This window comes from Ahaetulla prasina, chromosome 4, assembly GCF_028640845.1.
Source record: "Ahaetulla prasina isolate Xishuangbanna chromosome 4, ASM2864084v1, whole genome shotgun sequence".
NCBI lineage: Eukaryota > Metazoa > Chordata > Lepidosauria > Squamata > Colubridae > Ahaetulla > Ahaetulla prasina.
The window spans coordinates 116,717,494-116,730,375 of record NC_080542.1 but is presented as its reverse complement, the minus strand read 5'-3'; the positions used below and the strand labels follow the sequence as shown (position 1 = coordinate 116,730,375).

The 12,882-nt window shown below is 40.0% G+C and overlaps 1 protein-coding gene across 8 annotated transcripts in view; it reads right to left on the bottom strand.

Moving 5' to 3' along the window:
• The window catches only part of CDK6 (cyclin dependent kinase 6), a 158,644-nt gene that overhangs the window by 12,461 nt on the left and 133,301 nt on the right, over positions 1-12,882 (bottom strand). For all 8 annotated transcript variants that reach the window (XR_009155072.1, XR_009155073.1, XM_058183026.1 and 5 more), the window contains one exon: positions 937-1,072. Coding sequence is in view for 6 of the 8 variants with exons in the window: in XM_058183026.1 (XP_058039009.1) it covers positions 937-1,072 (136 nt within the window). In the remaining 2 variants the exon portion in view is untranslated. The remainder of the gene's footprint in view (positions 1-936; positions 1,073-12,882) is intronic.

The window sequence follows — 12,882 nt, the reverse complement described above, 5'->3', positions numbered from 1 at the left end:
CTATTCTATCTCAAGATATGTATTTTTGGTTAATGTGTATAATTTGACCTGTGAAAAAGAAAACTATTTTGCTGCAAGACTTCTTGAACGAATTAGAGGTACAATCATGGTGACACTAATAAAGTATCTAAATCCTGTTAAATTATTTCAAATGGAGCATGTCCTCTTTTAAAATATTTCTTATGAAAAAGCAGACATCATCAAAGTATTCCTTCATTTATATTAACAGAAACCAATGATAATAGCAGCCCAAGATATGGCTTTAATATGGTACACTGGGGGTCTGTTTATAATCATTCATGATGCAAATTATTTAAGAACGCAAAGGGAGTACATTCAGTTATTGATATAATTTTTTTTATATAACTAAGCCTTTTAATTCAAGAAAGACTCAAAGGACACCATAATCTGATCTTTTTAACACCATCTTTTATTCTGTCTCACATTCTCCAAACCCTAATATTATGGGCTGTTATTGAGGGGAAGAAAAATTTCAGAGGAGGTTCTAGCAGGTGAATGTAGTTATTTTATATCCTTGACTAAAGATCCACTCCTTTGAGATAACACAGCCTAAAGTTGCCTTTGGCAAGACAAGGGGCAGAAAGTTTAATAATAAAAACAAAAAAATAAGTAATGTTTTCAGCGTCTCCCTTTTTCTCTGAAAAGCATTTTGTGATTGCTGGGTGTTCTTGGTTTATTCTGTGTAGTGAAGATGAAGTTGTGGCTTTAGATCTGAGATTCTTATCTCCTCCCAAAATTTATATTTGAGGATATTTCTTGATATTTCCCAAGCACTTTTGGTTTTTATTTGATGCTGGAGAAGACTCTTCCATATTTTTTCTCAGCTCAGCAACAAGATAATTATATATATTGCTGGCTTTTTTCGTTCTGTGATAGGCTGCTTATTTCTAAAATTTGATTATGACAGATACTTACAAGTAGCAAGTCTTTGCCCAGTTCATCAATATCTGTTACAAGAAGTTCAATGGGCTGTGGAGATTGAGAAGCAAAAGCATTCCTTGGGAGGGCAACATCAATAGGCCAATCTTCTTCTTCAGGAAGACCAATTACTCTGTACAGAAGATAAGAACAAGCACTTATTCCAAGCAAAACATTAGTTCTTACCATGTTCATTTCAGTATATGATGATGGTTCTCAATTTTGAATTTTCATTCATTTATTTAAGAGCTTTCATTCATTTATTTAAGAACCACCTTATGCTAAATGTTTTCTTTTAAAATGACAACTGAAATAATAAAATCTCAATTAAAAAGCAAACAGAATAGATGGTTTTAGAGCACAGGTCTCCAATCCCAGTCTGCAGACTTCTATTATTCTGCAGCCCGTTGGCAACCAAGTCACATAAACCCAGGTGAATGAGAGAAGCTCCATTTGCACAAGTGACTTCCACAGACATGCGAAACCATCCCCTCTCCCCTCCTTGCAGCCACTGCCAGTCGATGGAACCAGAAAGTTTGGGGACCATTGTTTTAGAGTATTTTTAAAATTATCACAAATGTGGTCAGCATTGCACATTTCGGAAATAGGTTCTGTAGGACTGGAATTACCAATAAGAAAGTCTTGTCTTAAATGCCTCCCAAATTCTGATATTAATGCTGACATTCTCAAAAGATGATCTCATAGCATAGATGGTTCAGAGTTGAGCTGATGCCTTTTAAATAGTTTAGGAAGAAATATTTGTCTCATGTCCAAATTACCTATATGCTTTCCTGGAATGTTCAATTATTCTTTATTAGAAAATCAGTTTGAAGGTTTGGAATAGAAACATATATAGTTTCTCATAACTGCATAGAAACATTAATGTGGTTAACATTCTCAATATTAAACAAAATTCAGTGTATGCTGCACCTTAAACAGAGAAATGCTGATTTGCAAATAACATACAGTCTAACTGGGAATGTTAAAGTAATACTTTACCATTAATAAGATTCAATAAGAAATTAATTAATTAATTAATTATTGTAATTAATAATATAATAATTATAATATATTTATAATTATATTATATAATTATTATTATAATATAATTATTATATAATATAACAATAATTATAATATAATAATAATAATTTATTTATTTATTATTAATTTATTAGAAATTAATTAATTAATTAATAATGTATTATTAAATAAGATTTAATAATAAGATTTAATAAAAGGTGGCAAAATTACACAGAAGAACTATACAAGAATGAGCTTAACATCCCTGATAACCACGATGGGATGGTCACTGACCTTGCGCCAGATATCCTAGAATGTGAAGTCAAATGGGCCTTAGGAAATCTGAGCAACAGCAAAGCTAGTGGAGGAGACAGTATTCCAGCTGAGCTATTCAAAATCTTAAAAGACGACACAGTAAAAGTGCTACATCCAATTTGCCAGCAAATTTGGAAAACTCAACAATGGCCACAGGATTGGAAAAGGTCAGTTTACATTCCAATTCCAAAGAAAGGCAATGCCAAAGACTGTTCAAACTATCGCACCATTGCACTCATTTCACATGCTAGTAAGGTTATGCTTAAAATCCTACAAGCTAGGCTCCAGCAGTATATGGATCGAGAACTACCAGAAGTACAGGCGGGATTTCATAGAGGCAGAGGAACTAGAGTTCAAATTGCCAACATACACTGGATTATGGAGAAAGCTAGGGAGTTCCAGAAAAACATCTACTTCTGCTTCATTGACTATGCAAAAGCCTTTGATTGTGTGGATCACAACAACATGGCTTAGGACCGGGTTATTTACGAGACTGTCTTCTGCCACTGGTAGCCTCCCAATGACCTGTGCGCTCCCACAGGGTGGGCCTTCTCAGGGTGCCGTCGACCAAACAATGTCGGTTGGCGGCCTCCAGGGGGAGAGCCTTCTCTGTGGCGGCACCGGCCCTTTGGAATGAGCTGCCTCCAGGGTTACGCCAACTCCCCGACCTCCGGACCTTCAAACGTGAACTGAAGACTTTATTATTTCATCGTGCGGGACTGGCCTAAGCATAATTTTAAATTGTAATTTTAAATGGGTTTTATGTTGGTCTATGACCGTTTTAGTTTTGATTCGGCCTATTTAAATATTTGTTTTAAATTATGTTTTAAACTTGCTGTTCATATTTGTGTTTTAATATGGCTGTAAACCGCCCTGAGTCCTTTGGGAGAAGGGCGGTATAGAAATTAAATTATAAATAAAAAAAATAAATAAAATAAAAAAAATAAAAAAATTGTGGCAAGTTCTTAAAAAGATGGGAGTACCAGACTATCTTATTTGTCTCTTGAGAAATCTGTATGCGGGTCAAGAAGCAACAGTGGTAACTGGACACGGAACCACTGATTGATTCAAAATTGGAAAAGGAGTCCGGCAAGGCTGTATACTATCACCCTGCCTATTTAACTTATATGCGTTAAACTCATTTAAACTAATGAGAAAGGCGGAGCTAGATGAATCAAAAATTGTAATTAAGATTGCCGGAAGAAATATCAACAACCTCAGATATGCAGATGATACCATTCTAATGGCAGAAAGCGAAGAAGAACTAAAGAGCCTCTTGATGGGGTGAAGGAGGAGAGTGCAAAAGTTGGCTTGAAACTCAACATTAAGAAAACTAAAATCATGGCATCCGGCCCTCTCAATTCCTGGCAGATAGATGGAGAAGAAATGGAGGTAGTGACAGATTTTATTTTCCTGGGCTCCAAGATCACCGCAGATGGGGACTGCAACCAAGAAATTAAAAGACGCCTGGGGAGGAAAGCTATGGCAAATCTAGACAGCGTACTAAAAAACAGAGACATCACCCTGCCAACAAAAGTGTGTATAGTCAAGGCTATGGTTTTCCCAGATGCAATGTATGGCTGTGAAGGTTGGACCATAAGAAAGGCTGAGTGCCAAAGAATTGAGGCTTTTGAACTCTAGTGCTGGAGAAGACTCCTGCGAGTCCCTTGGACTGCAAGGCGAACAAACAAGTCAGTCCTAGAGGAGATCAACCCTGACTGCTCTTTAGAAGGCCAGATCCTGAAGATGAAACTGAAATACTTTGGCCATCTAATGAGAAGGAAGGACTCACTGGAGAAGAGCCTAATACTGGGAAAGATTGAGGGCAAAAGAAGAAAGGGACGACAGAGAACAAGGTGGCTGGATGGAGTCACTGAAGCAGTAGGCATGAGTTTAAATGGACTCCAGAGGATGGTAGAGGACAGGAAGGCCTGGAGGAAAGTTGTCCATGGGGTTGCGATGGGTCGGACATGACTTCGCAACTAACAACAACAAAGTAATACTGGGGGGAAAAGGAAGTGAAATATATGTGGTCATTCATACAATTAAAACTTGAGATTGAAATTAAAAATTTAAAGAACTCATAAGCTTTATAAAAGGCTCTGAAAAAATGAAAAAGAAACATGGCATCTAACAGATGGAGAGTTAGCTATTTAGTTCTGATTTCACTTCTTCTTAAATGTAACACATAGACTTTATAATGGCAGTTAGTATAGTACAAGACACAAATTAAATTAGATGACTTGGAATTAAAAACCTATGCCACCAGGGTGCAGCATCCCTCAGGTTTTAAGGATTTTTTTTTTGGGGGGGGATGAAATATGTACTAATGACAACAGTGAAGATTCGTCTTTTGGCAGACTATATGCCAATCTTGACTATCAAAGAGCCACAGGAAGTTTCACTGATCCTTGCCAGTGCTGAAGGCAGATTGCAGGATAAGCAGGAGATCTGTGGAACTGCTGTACAAGTATTGTAAAACTAAAATTTCTTTGTACCACATAATACTTTTTCTAGAAAGCTCTCTGGAAATAAATTAGCATTGCCATCTACTTTCATTTTTATAGTTAGCTTTATTGTAAGAAATTTATGTCAATGAAATAAATCTAAGATTGAATACTTTACAAAATTTCACTAATAAAATTTTAGATATTAAGCACAAATGACTACAGTGTACAGCATGGCAGAGATACTGCTGTTAGATTTTTACACAATATGTTTATAATTTATATACACTGAATATCCTTAGATCCAAGAACATTCATCATTATTCCTTTGATTAGCATATTCCAATATGTAGAAATTGTGATGAAGTCCATCTTAAAATATATGTAGCATTTTTATTCAAAAAATTAGTATAGGGGACTGTGGAAACATTTGAACAGTAAGAAAAATCACTACAAGCTTTAGAAAGCTAGAAACATTGGAGTTTTTTCTGGCAAGAAATCATATAATAAGAAATACTCAAATTGGCATTTGCTTTTCCTGATTAATGAATAAATTATTTTCTATGCAGGTAGTTAACATCGAGTAGAAACCCACAAAACGGTATATTCCTCCTACTATTCTTGCCCTTGACATTTACTGACCAGAAATACCATAATGTGTGTTTTTTTTTTAATTTACATTTATATCCCGCCCTTCTCCGAAGACTCAGGGCGGCTTACAGTGTATAAGGCAATAGTCTCATTCTATTTGTATATTTTTTACAAAGTCAACTTATTGCCCCCCCAACAATCTGGGTCCTCATTTTACCTACCTTATAAAGGATGGAAGGCTGAGTCAACCTTAATGTGTCATCTTATTAACAAAAAATAAAACGAATCCGCAATATTGCCATGTTTCTTGCATTATAAGAATAGAGTAAATGCAATAAAGCTAGAAATAAATGAACTACAGGATAACTGCCAGATTCTGAAAAAGGAAACCACTTGAACCTGAGTTTTTAAAAATTGCACAGGAAAAACTATTCAGTGTATGACAAATTAACCATATTGATGATTCACATACTATGGTGTAAAGTACAGGAAATGGAAGACAAAGCCAACAATTGAAAATATTTAATTCAAAATAAAAATATATAGGAAATAGGTAGGGGTGTGTGTGTGTGTGTGTGTGTGTGTGTACACATACACCACAAACACACACACACACGTATACATACATACACACCACCTTTATTATTTGTACAAATAGCTCAAGGCAGCTTGAGTAATTTGTACAAACATATCCAAGCAAATATATCCAAGACACTTTCCTCTTCCTGTTTTCCCCATAGCAACCTGGTGAAGTGGTTTGGGCTGTGAGAAAGTGACTGGCCCAAAATCTCCCAGCTGGCTCTCATGGCTAAGGAGGACTCAAAGGTCTCATGCTTTCTAGCTTAGTGCCTTTCTAGCCACTAGCCCAAAGAAAATACTGTTTCCTTTTTGCTGCTTTTTTTAAAATTAGAAAGTTTTCCAAATGAATCAATTTAGTCTTGACTCAGAACGAATGATGTTTATAAAGAGATAGACAGACATGTTTTATCCAATATGTTACTCAATTTAATTATAAATATGCCAAATAAAACTAAAATAATTATACTTTTTGTCTAGAAAACGTTGAGAATTTAATATATTCAAATGTGGAACAGCAAAAAACAAAGCAAAGTTAGGAAGACTATAAAGGTGGAATTTTTCTTTCTTTCACTCCTTTTTTCTTTTTGCCATCTTCCCAGATGCCACCTTGCTCTAATCCTATTAGAGAATCCGTACATAAAAGCGAACCTCTGCATACAGATTGTTTACTTGACCAGAAACCAAAATACTTAATTGAATATACCATTACATTCACATCTTTGTTTCGTATATATTGATATACAGATAAACACCTGAATGCAGTATAGAATTGATTTGCATTTGAGTTTCTTGATACAACAAATGATATAAATGAACCAATCTGCAATGAGATACTTAGTTTTATCAGACCAGGTATTTTGTTTTATTTATTAAATTTATATGCCACTTATTTCACTATCCAGTGAGTTTGCTAAAATGGGTGTTGGCTTACCTGAAACGCCCCTTCTTGGAGAGGTGGGAATGGCACTCAGGCATGGGTTAACACTCATGTCTGACTGCCAGGACTGAGTCTGCTGATTGTTTTTTGCCCCGCCTCCTTGCTCTTCAGCTTTTCAGCGAGGACTGTTCAGCAGACTGACGTGTCTATCTGAAACGAGAAAAAATTAGTAGCCACCCACCCCGAACCCTTTAACCGTGAAGGAACAGCAGGGTGGGGCTGACTGCCATTCCCACCTCTCCAAGAAGGGGCGTCTCAGATAAGCCAATGCCCATTCTCTGTCAGTGGGAATGGCAGCCAGGCATGGGACATACCAAAGCTGATGTCGTCCCTGGGAGGGAATGTCCCGGCTCCCTGAAGGCTGGTTGGCGATGACTTGCTGTAGAACTCGCCTGCCGAAGGCAGCATCAGCCGACGCAAACGAATCCAGCCGATAGTGTCTTATGAAAGGGGTCGGTGTGGACCATGTGGCTGCATTGCAAATCTTTAGAAGTGATGCCTGAGTGCTCCATGCAGCAGAGGCCGCTGCGCTCCTAGTAGAGTGAGCTGAAATATGTCTTGGAACTGGAAGTGCCTGTTGTTGGTACGCCGTGGCAATAGATGCTCTGATCCATCGCCTCAAGGCTCGAGATGAGACTCTGGTACCCAGAGATGTTGGTTGAAAGGAAATAAATAAGGCCTCAAATTTCCTGAATGAGGCGGTACAGGAAATGTAAATCTTCAGAGCTCTGCGCACGTCGAACATGTGACAAAAGTGTTCTAGACGATGCCTCAGAGTTGGGCAAAAGTCCGGAAGAATAATTTCTTGAGAACAGTGAAAGATTGAATTGACTTTTGGCAGGAAGAAAGGGTCCAATCTGAGTACTACGCAATTGTTGTGAAAAATACAAAGGTTCTTCCTTATAGAAACAGCCACAGTTCGGAAACTCAGCGGGCAGACGTAATTGCGATGAGAAAGGAAACTTTAAGAGATAGGAATCTCAAGGAGACCTCTCTGAGAGGTTCAAAGGGTGATTTCGTTAGGGCAGTGAGAACGACGTTTAGGCACCACGTAAGCAACCTGTGAATGGTTGGAGGGAGCAAGTTGGAGTCTCTTCTAAGGAAATGATAGATTAGAGGATCCTTAGCTGCTGATGTGAAAGCTCCACCTGCTAGAACTGAAGAGAAGGCAGCTAGGCACCATTATTACGGGCATCTGCTTGCCTTTGGCAAAGCCATAGAAGGCGTCTAGATGTGATAGACGCTCCTATGGCCTTGGCAGCAAATCTGGCGGCGTTAAGCGTGGCATCGGCCGAGTATTCGACAGAAGCTCTAATCTTATTAAGGTCCTGGTGTGACCTAATATCAGAGGGGGAGATCCTGTCTTGGAGCTGTTTAATCCACATTAAAGAGGCGCAATTGAAAAAGGATGAACAAGTGGATGCTTTGACAGCCCAGGCAGCCGCCTGGTGAGCTTTGATCAGAATTCTTTCTGCCCTTTTGTCTTCTGGCCGTAGAGACTCATCTGGAGAACCCATAAGGGGAGAGGCTGAAGCTAACGCCACTATGGGAGCATCTACTGTAGGAACCTGCAGAATGCCATCTAAATTTTGGGCTACATTACATAAACGTTTGTCCAATCTGTTAGGAACAGGGCCTGAGCCAGGGACAGACCATTGATGCTGAACAACATCCTCAAAAAGTTTAGGAGCTGGAACTGTCTCAGCTTCGACAGCTGGTTCCATAAATAAAGGATTAGTGGGATCTGCCTTAGATTGTGATGTTGGAGGGCGGTTGAGCCCCAATCTGGTAGTGTTTGGGGCTTTGAATAACAGAGAGCGAAACATCTGGGGTTTAAACAGACCAATGAATGAAGGCTGATCTGGCTCCAGTCCCTCATCATCTGACAGAGATAACTCCTTGTTGATTTCCTCATCTGACAATGAACCTTGGTCCTCCATGATATTCTCTGTACTCTTCCATTCTGGAAGAAACTGGTCTGATCTATGAGAGGTTTCGCCTCTAACTGGTGAATTTTCCTGATGGAGACATTGGGCCAAGCCTTGCCTAATGGCCTCTGGATCATGTGTCCAAAGGCATCAGGTATTTGAAAACCTGGCGCAGGGGCTGAGCTTGGACCCGGTAAGGAGGGAGTCAAATGGGAGGCTTGTGAGGCCTGGAGTTGAGGCTGTTGACCTAGTAAAGGTTGAATGGGAGGCCCTGGAAGGGGCTGAAAAAGTGGGCCCAGGCTCGCTGGGGAGTGGTGGGTAGAGCTGGCCAAACGGTCTGGAGACCAGGCTGAAGAGTCTCCCAGAATTGAAGAAGTCCTTACTGAGCTGAGATCCCTGGAGGGAGAGGTTGAAATAACAGTTTGAAGATGAGGGGTGGGAGCCCTAGTAGAAGCCTGAGCTTGTGCTCAGTTTATGGCCTTCTCTAGCGCTTTGTACCTGCGCTCCTTGGATTTTGAAGGCTTAGTAGTTTTATCCTTAGACGTTTTAACCCTAGTCTCCCTTCGCTGAACCCCTGAAGACCCTTCTCCAGAATCAGAGGGATGCCTGCAGCAATCCCTGTACGAAGCCTCGTGATCCGCCCCTTGCGTCCGCCATTTTGGATAAGGGGCCTTCAATAAACAAAATGGCCAACTCACCCGCCAAAAAGATAGGAGGAAGGCCTCCACTACTCACACTTCGCTGAACTGCTGTGTTCGATGCTGGAAAGCTGTAGAAATGCTCTCCTTCTGATTGCTCGCCCTCCGGCTGCTAACATGATCGAAAAACAGCGCGGAAATAATCTTGTGCCTGAAGTTGCGGAGCCAAAGCTCTCGATACAACGGTTGTGCCCTCCCTAAATAGGGAATAGCGGGCATGGAGACAGCTAAGAGGCACACTCCACTCCTCCGCAGGGACTGCCGGCCGGCAGCCCTGCGTCGCTCCGTGTGCCCTTGGCGGTATCGGGCAAGTGCCTTTCTCGCCAGAACAAACGTTTTTCCCCTTCACTCTCAGAAATAGGTTGGATTTTTTTTTTTTTAAGGTGCTGGAGAGACTCAGCAGAGCTAAGGATAGACACGTACGATCCTTAGTAAACCGAGTCAAAAAGCTGGGGAGCAAGGAGGAGGCAGGGCCAAAAACAATCAGCAAACTCGGTCCTGGCAGTCAGACATGAGTGTTAACCCATGCCTGACTGCTGTTCCCACTGACTGAGAGAACATCAATTGTCCTTATGATGATGGTGTAAGGCAAGCAGTCAGATTTTCTCTTAATACTGCTAGCTCAAAAATAGTGGTTTTCTTTCTACTGGAAATGCTCAGACTGTAGAGCTCAGTTTTCATAAGATCTTTGATAAGAAAAATATGTTACCTTAGCCTTCTCCCTCTACACTTCCCAAAAACCTTAAGAAAGATGGAGCTAATAGAAAACTGGGAGAAGGAGAAATACTTTCCTATTTGGCCCAGATGGAACAAATAAATGTCATTGACTATCCAGGCAGTACAGCATAGAAACACAATTAGATGATTGATTAATTTAGAACTGAAAAAGTAGAAGCAATAAGAGTATCATTAAACGTTTTTGAAATTATGAAGGATCTCCCAGGAAGGATCTTCCTGGGTACCTCAATATACCTCTTATTAATTGGATAACTAACGAATGTACAACTGAACCCATCCATACTACCCTATACAATGCTGTTACAAATCTAGGTCTTGAACAACTAGTAACTAACAATACAAGACTCAACAACTGCCTTGACCTCATCTTCTGCAACAACTCAAACTCAATTTATGGACTACAAATAAAAGAACCCTGTTATGTCCCCTCCCGACCACAACCCAAAAAGACACGCGAGCTGACTTTCCTTGCCAACAATTTACTCCAACAACAGATAACAGTCCTGGCACCGAACCTGCGATTGCCTGCCAAGTTCTTCTCAGACCAGCGTAATTTGCAGTTCAGGAATAAACAGAAGTCAAAGTCTAAATCAAAAAATAACACAGCCGAAGCTCCCAGAAGTCAGTCTTTGTCCGTCACGAAGCCCAAAGGCAGCTCCGCCCACTTTTATACTCTGTGGGTGTGGGTCCATGACTCAGCACCCCCTGGGCCGGCCCCTTTTGCTGTGCATGCTTCACTCGGCGTCGCTGCCTTGCGTCTAACCACAATTGATTCTCCGCAACAGGCTTTTGGAGCTCTGCCAGGGAGGAGGAGGAGGGATCGGGGGATAGAGGCCGTGTCAGCTCCTCTTCCTCCACCTGGCTTGCTTCTGGAATCTGGAGCGGAGCCAGAGAGGAAGATTCTGCAGAGAGAAGCCCTGTCGGCTCTTCCCCATCACACTCTCTGAATCACTCTCAGCCACGCGGCCCGGCTCAGGGCGTGCAGTAGACACAATAAACCCTTTTCCAACAGTGACCACAGCATGATAGACTTTTGTCTCAATATACCCCCTTACAAAAATCATCATAATAATAGTATTCCAAACTACAATTTCAAAAAAGCCAACTATGACCTTATAAACACCTACCTCTCATTTCTTGACTGGCAAAATCTATTCTCAACCTGTATCATTGCTGAAGACCACTACAGAGTTTTCCTATTCGAAGTCAATAGAGTCATTAAACTCTACATACCACAAACTACTACCAAAATCAGAAAAAACAAATTACCCATATCAATAAAAAAGCTTCAATTCCTTTGGAGAAAAAACAAAAAGGGACAATTAGCTAATTTCAAAAACCGGTACAGAGATATATACAACCAAATAAAAATTGAATGCACCAATTACCACACCAAGCAAGAAGAAGACCTTCTGCGCACAAATTCCAATCGTGCTTTTTATAATTTTGTGAACAACAACCTTAATGACTCGAGATCCATCCCACCACTAAAAGAATCTAACGGCAAAGAAAATAATGATGAAACAGTTAAAGCAAACCTCTTTAACACATTCTTCGGCTCAGTCTTTGTTAACAGTAATGGCTCATACCCGACATTCCCAAACCGAACCACCAACAACCTAACACATATAGGTTTCACTGAGAAAATGTTGAAAAAGCTCTTCGCAAACTGAAACCATCCCTATCTATAGGACCTGATGGACTATGTGCATACTTCTTAAAAAAGCTTTCCTCTAATATAGCAGAACCGCTAAGCATAATCTTTGGAAAAGCCTTCACGACCAGTTCCTTCCCAAACTTTGGTCACTAGCCACAGTAATCCCTGTCTTCAAAAAAGGAGACCCCAGCTTAGTTGAAAATTACAGACCTATCTCTCTATGCTGTGTCAACTGTAAAGTTATGGAATCAATCATCATCCAATCCATTACCCTCCACCTAGAAACAAACAATCGACTCTCTAATAAACAATTTGGTTTCAGAAAAAAACTATCATGTAACTTACAACTTCTTCACTGCAAAAACATATGGCCTACAAATCTTGATCAAGGCAAAACAATAGATGCAATTTACATAGACTTCTGTAAAGCTTTTGACTCAGTGGTACATGACAAACGTCTCCTAAAACTAAAATCCTATGGCATCTCGGGACTCCTCCACAATTGGATAACAGCATTCCTATAAAACAAACAACAAGTAGTCAAAATAGGCAGTGCCCTATCAAATCCTGTTCCTGTCAATAGCAGTGTTCCCCAAAGCAGTGTTCTTGGACCAACTCTCTTTATATTATACATTAATGATCTCTGTGACCATATTAAAAGTAATTGTGTTCTCTTCGCTGACAATGTCAATATATTTAACACTACCAACAATACAGCTACCCTTCAAAAAGACCTTGACTTTATGTCAGAATGTTCAAAAACTTGGCAACTCCAAATCTCAACCAGCAAATGCTCTGTCTTACACATTGGGAAAAAAAATCTAAACACTAAATACAAACTCGATGGACATTACCTTACAGATGACCCCCACTCTGTTAAAGACCTTGGAGTTTTCATATCCAATGATCTAAGTGCCAAAGCCCACTGCAACTACATTGCAAAAAAGGCTTTAAGAGTTATAAACCTAATCTTACGTAGCTTCTTCTCCAGTAACACTACACTACTAACCAGAGCTTACAAAACATTTGC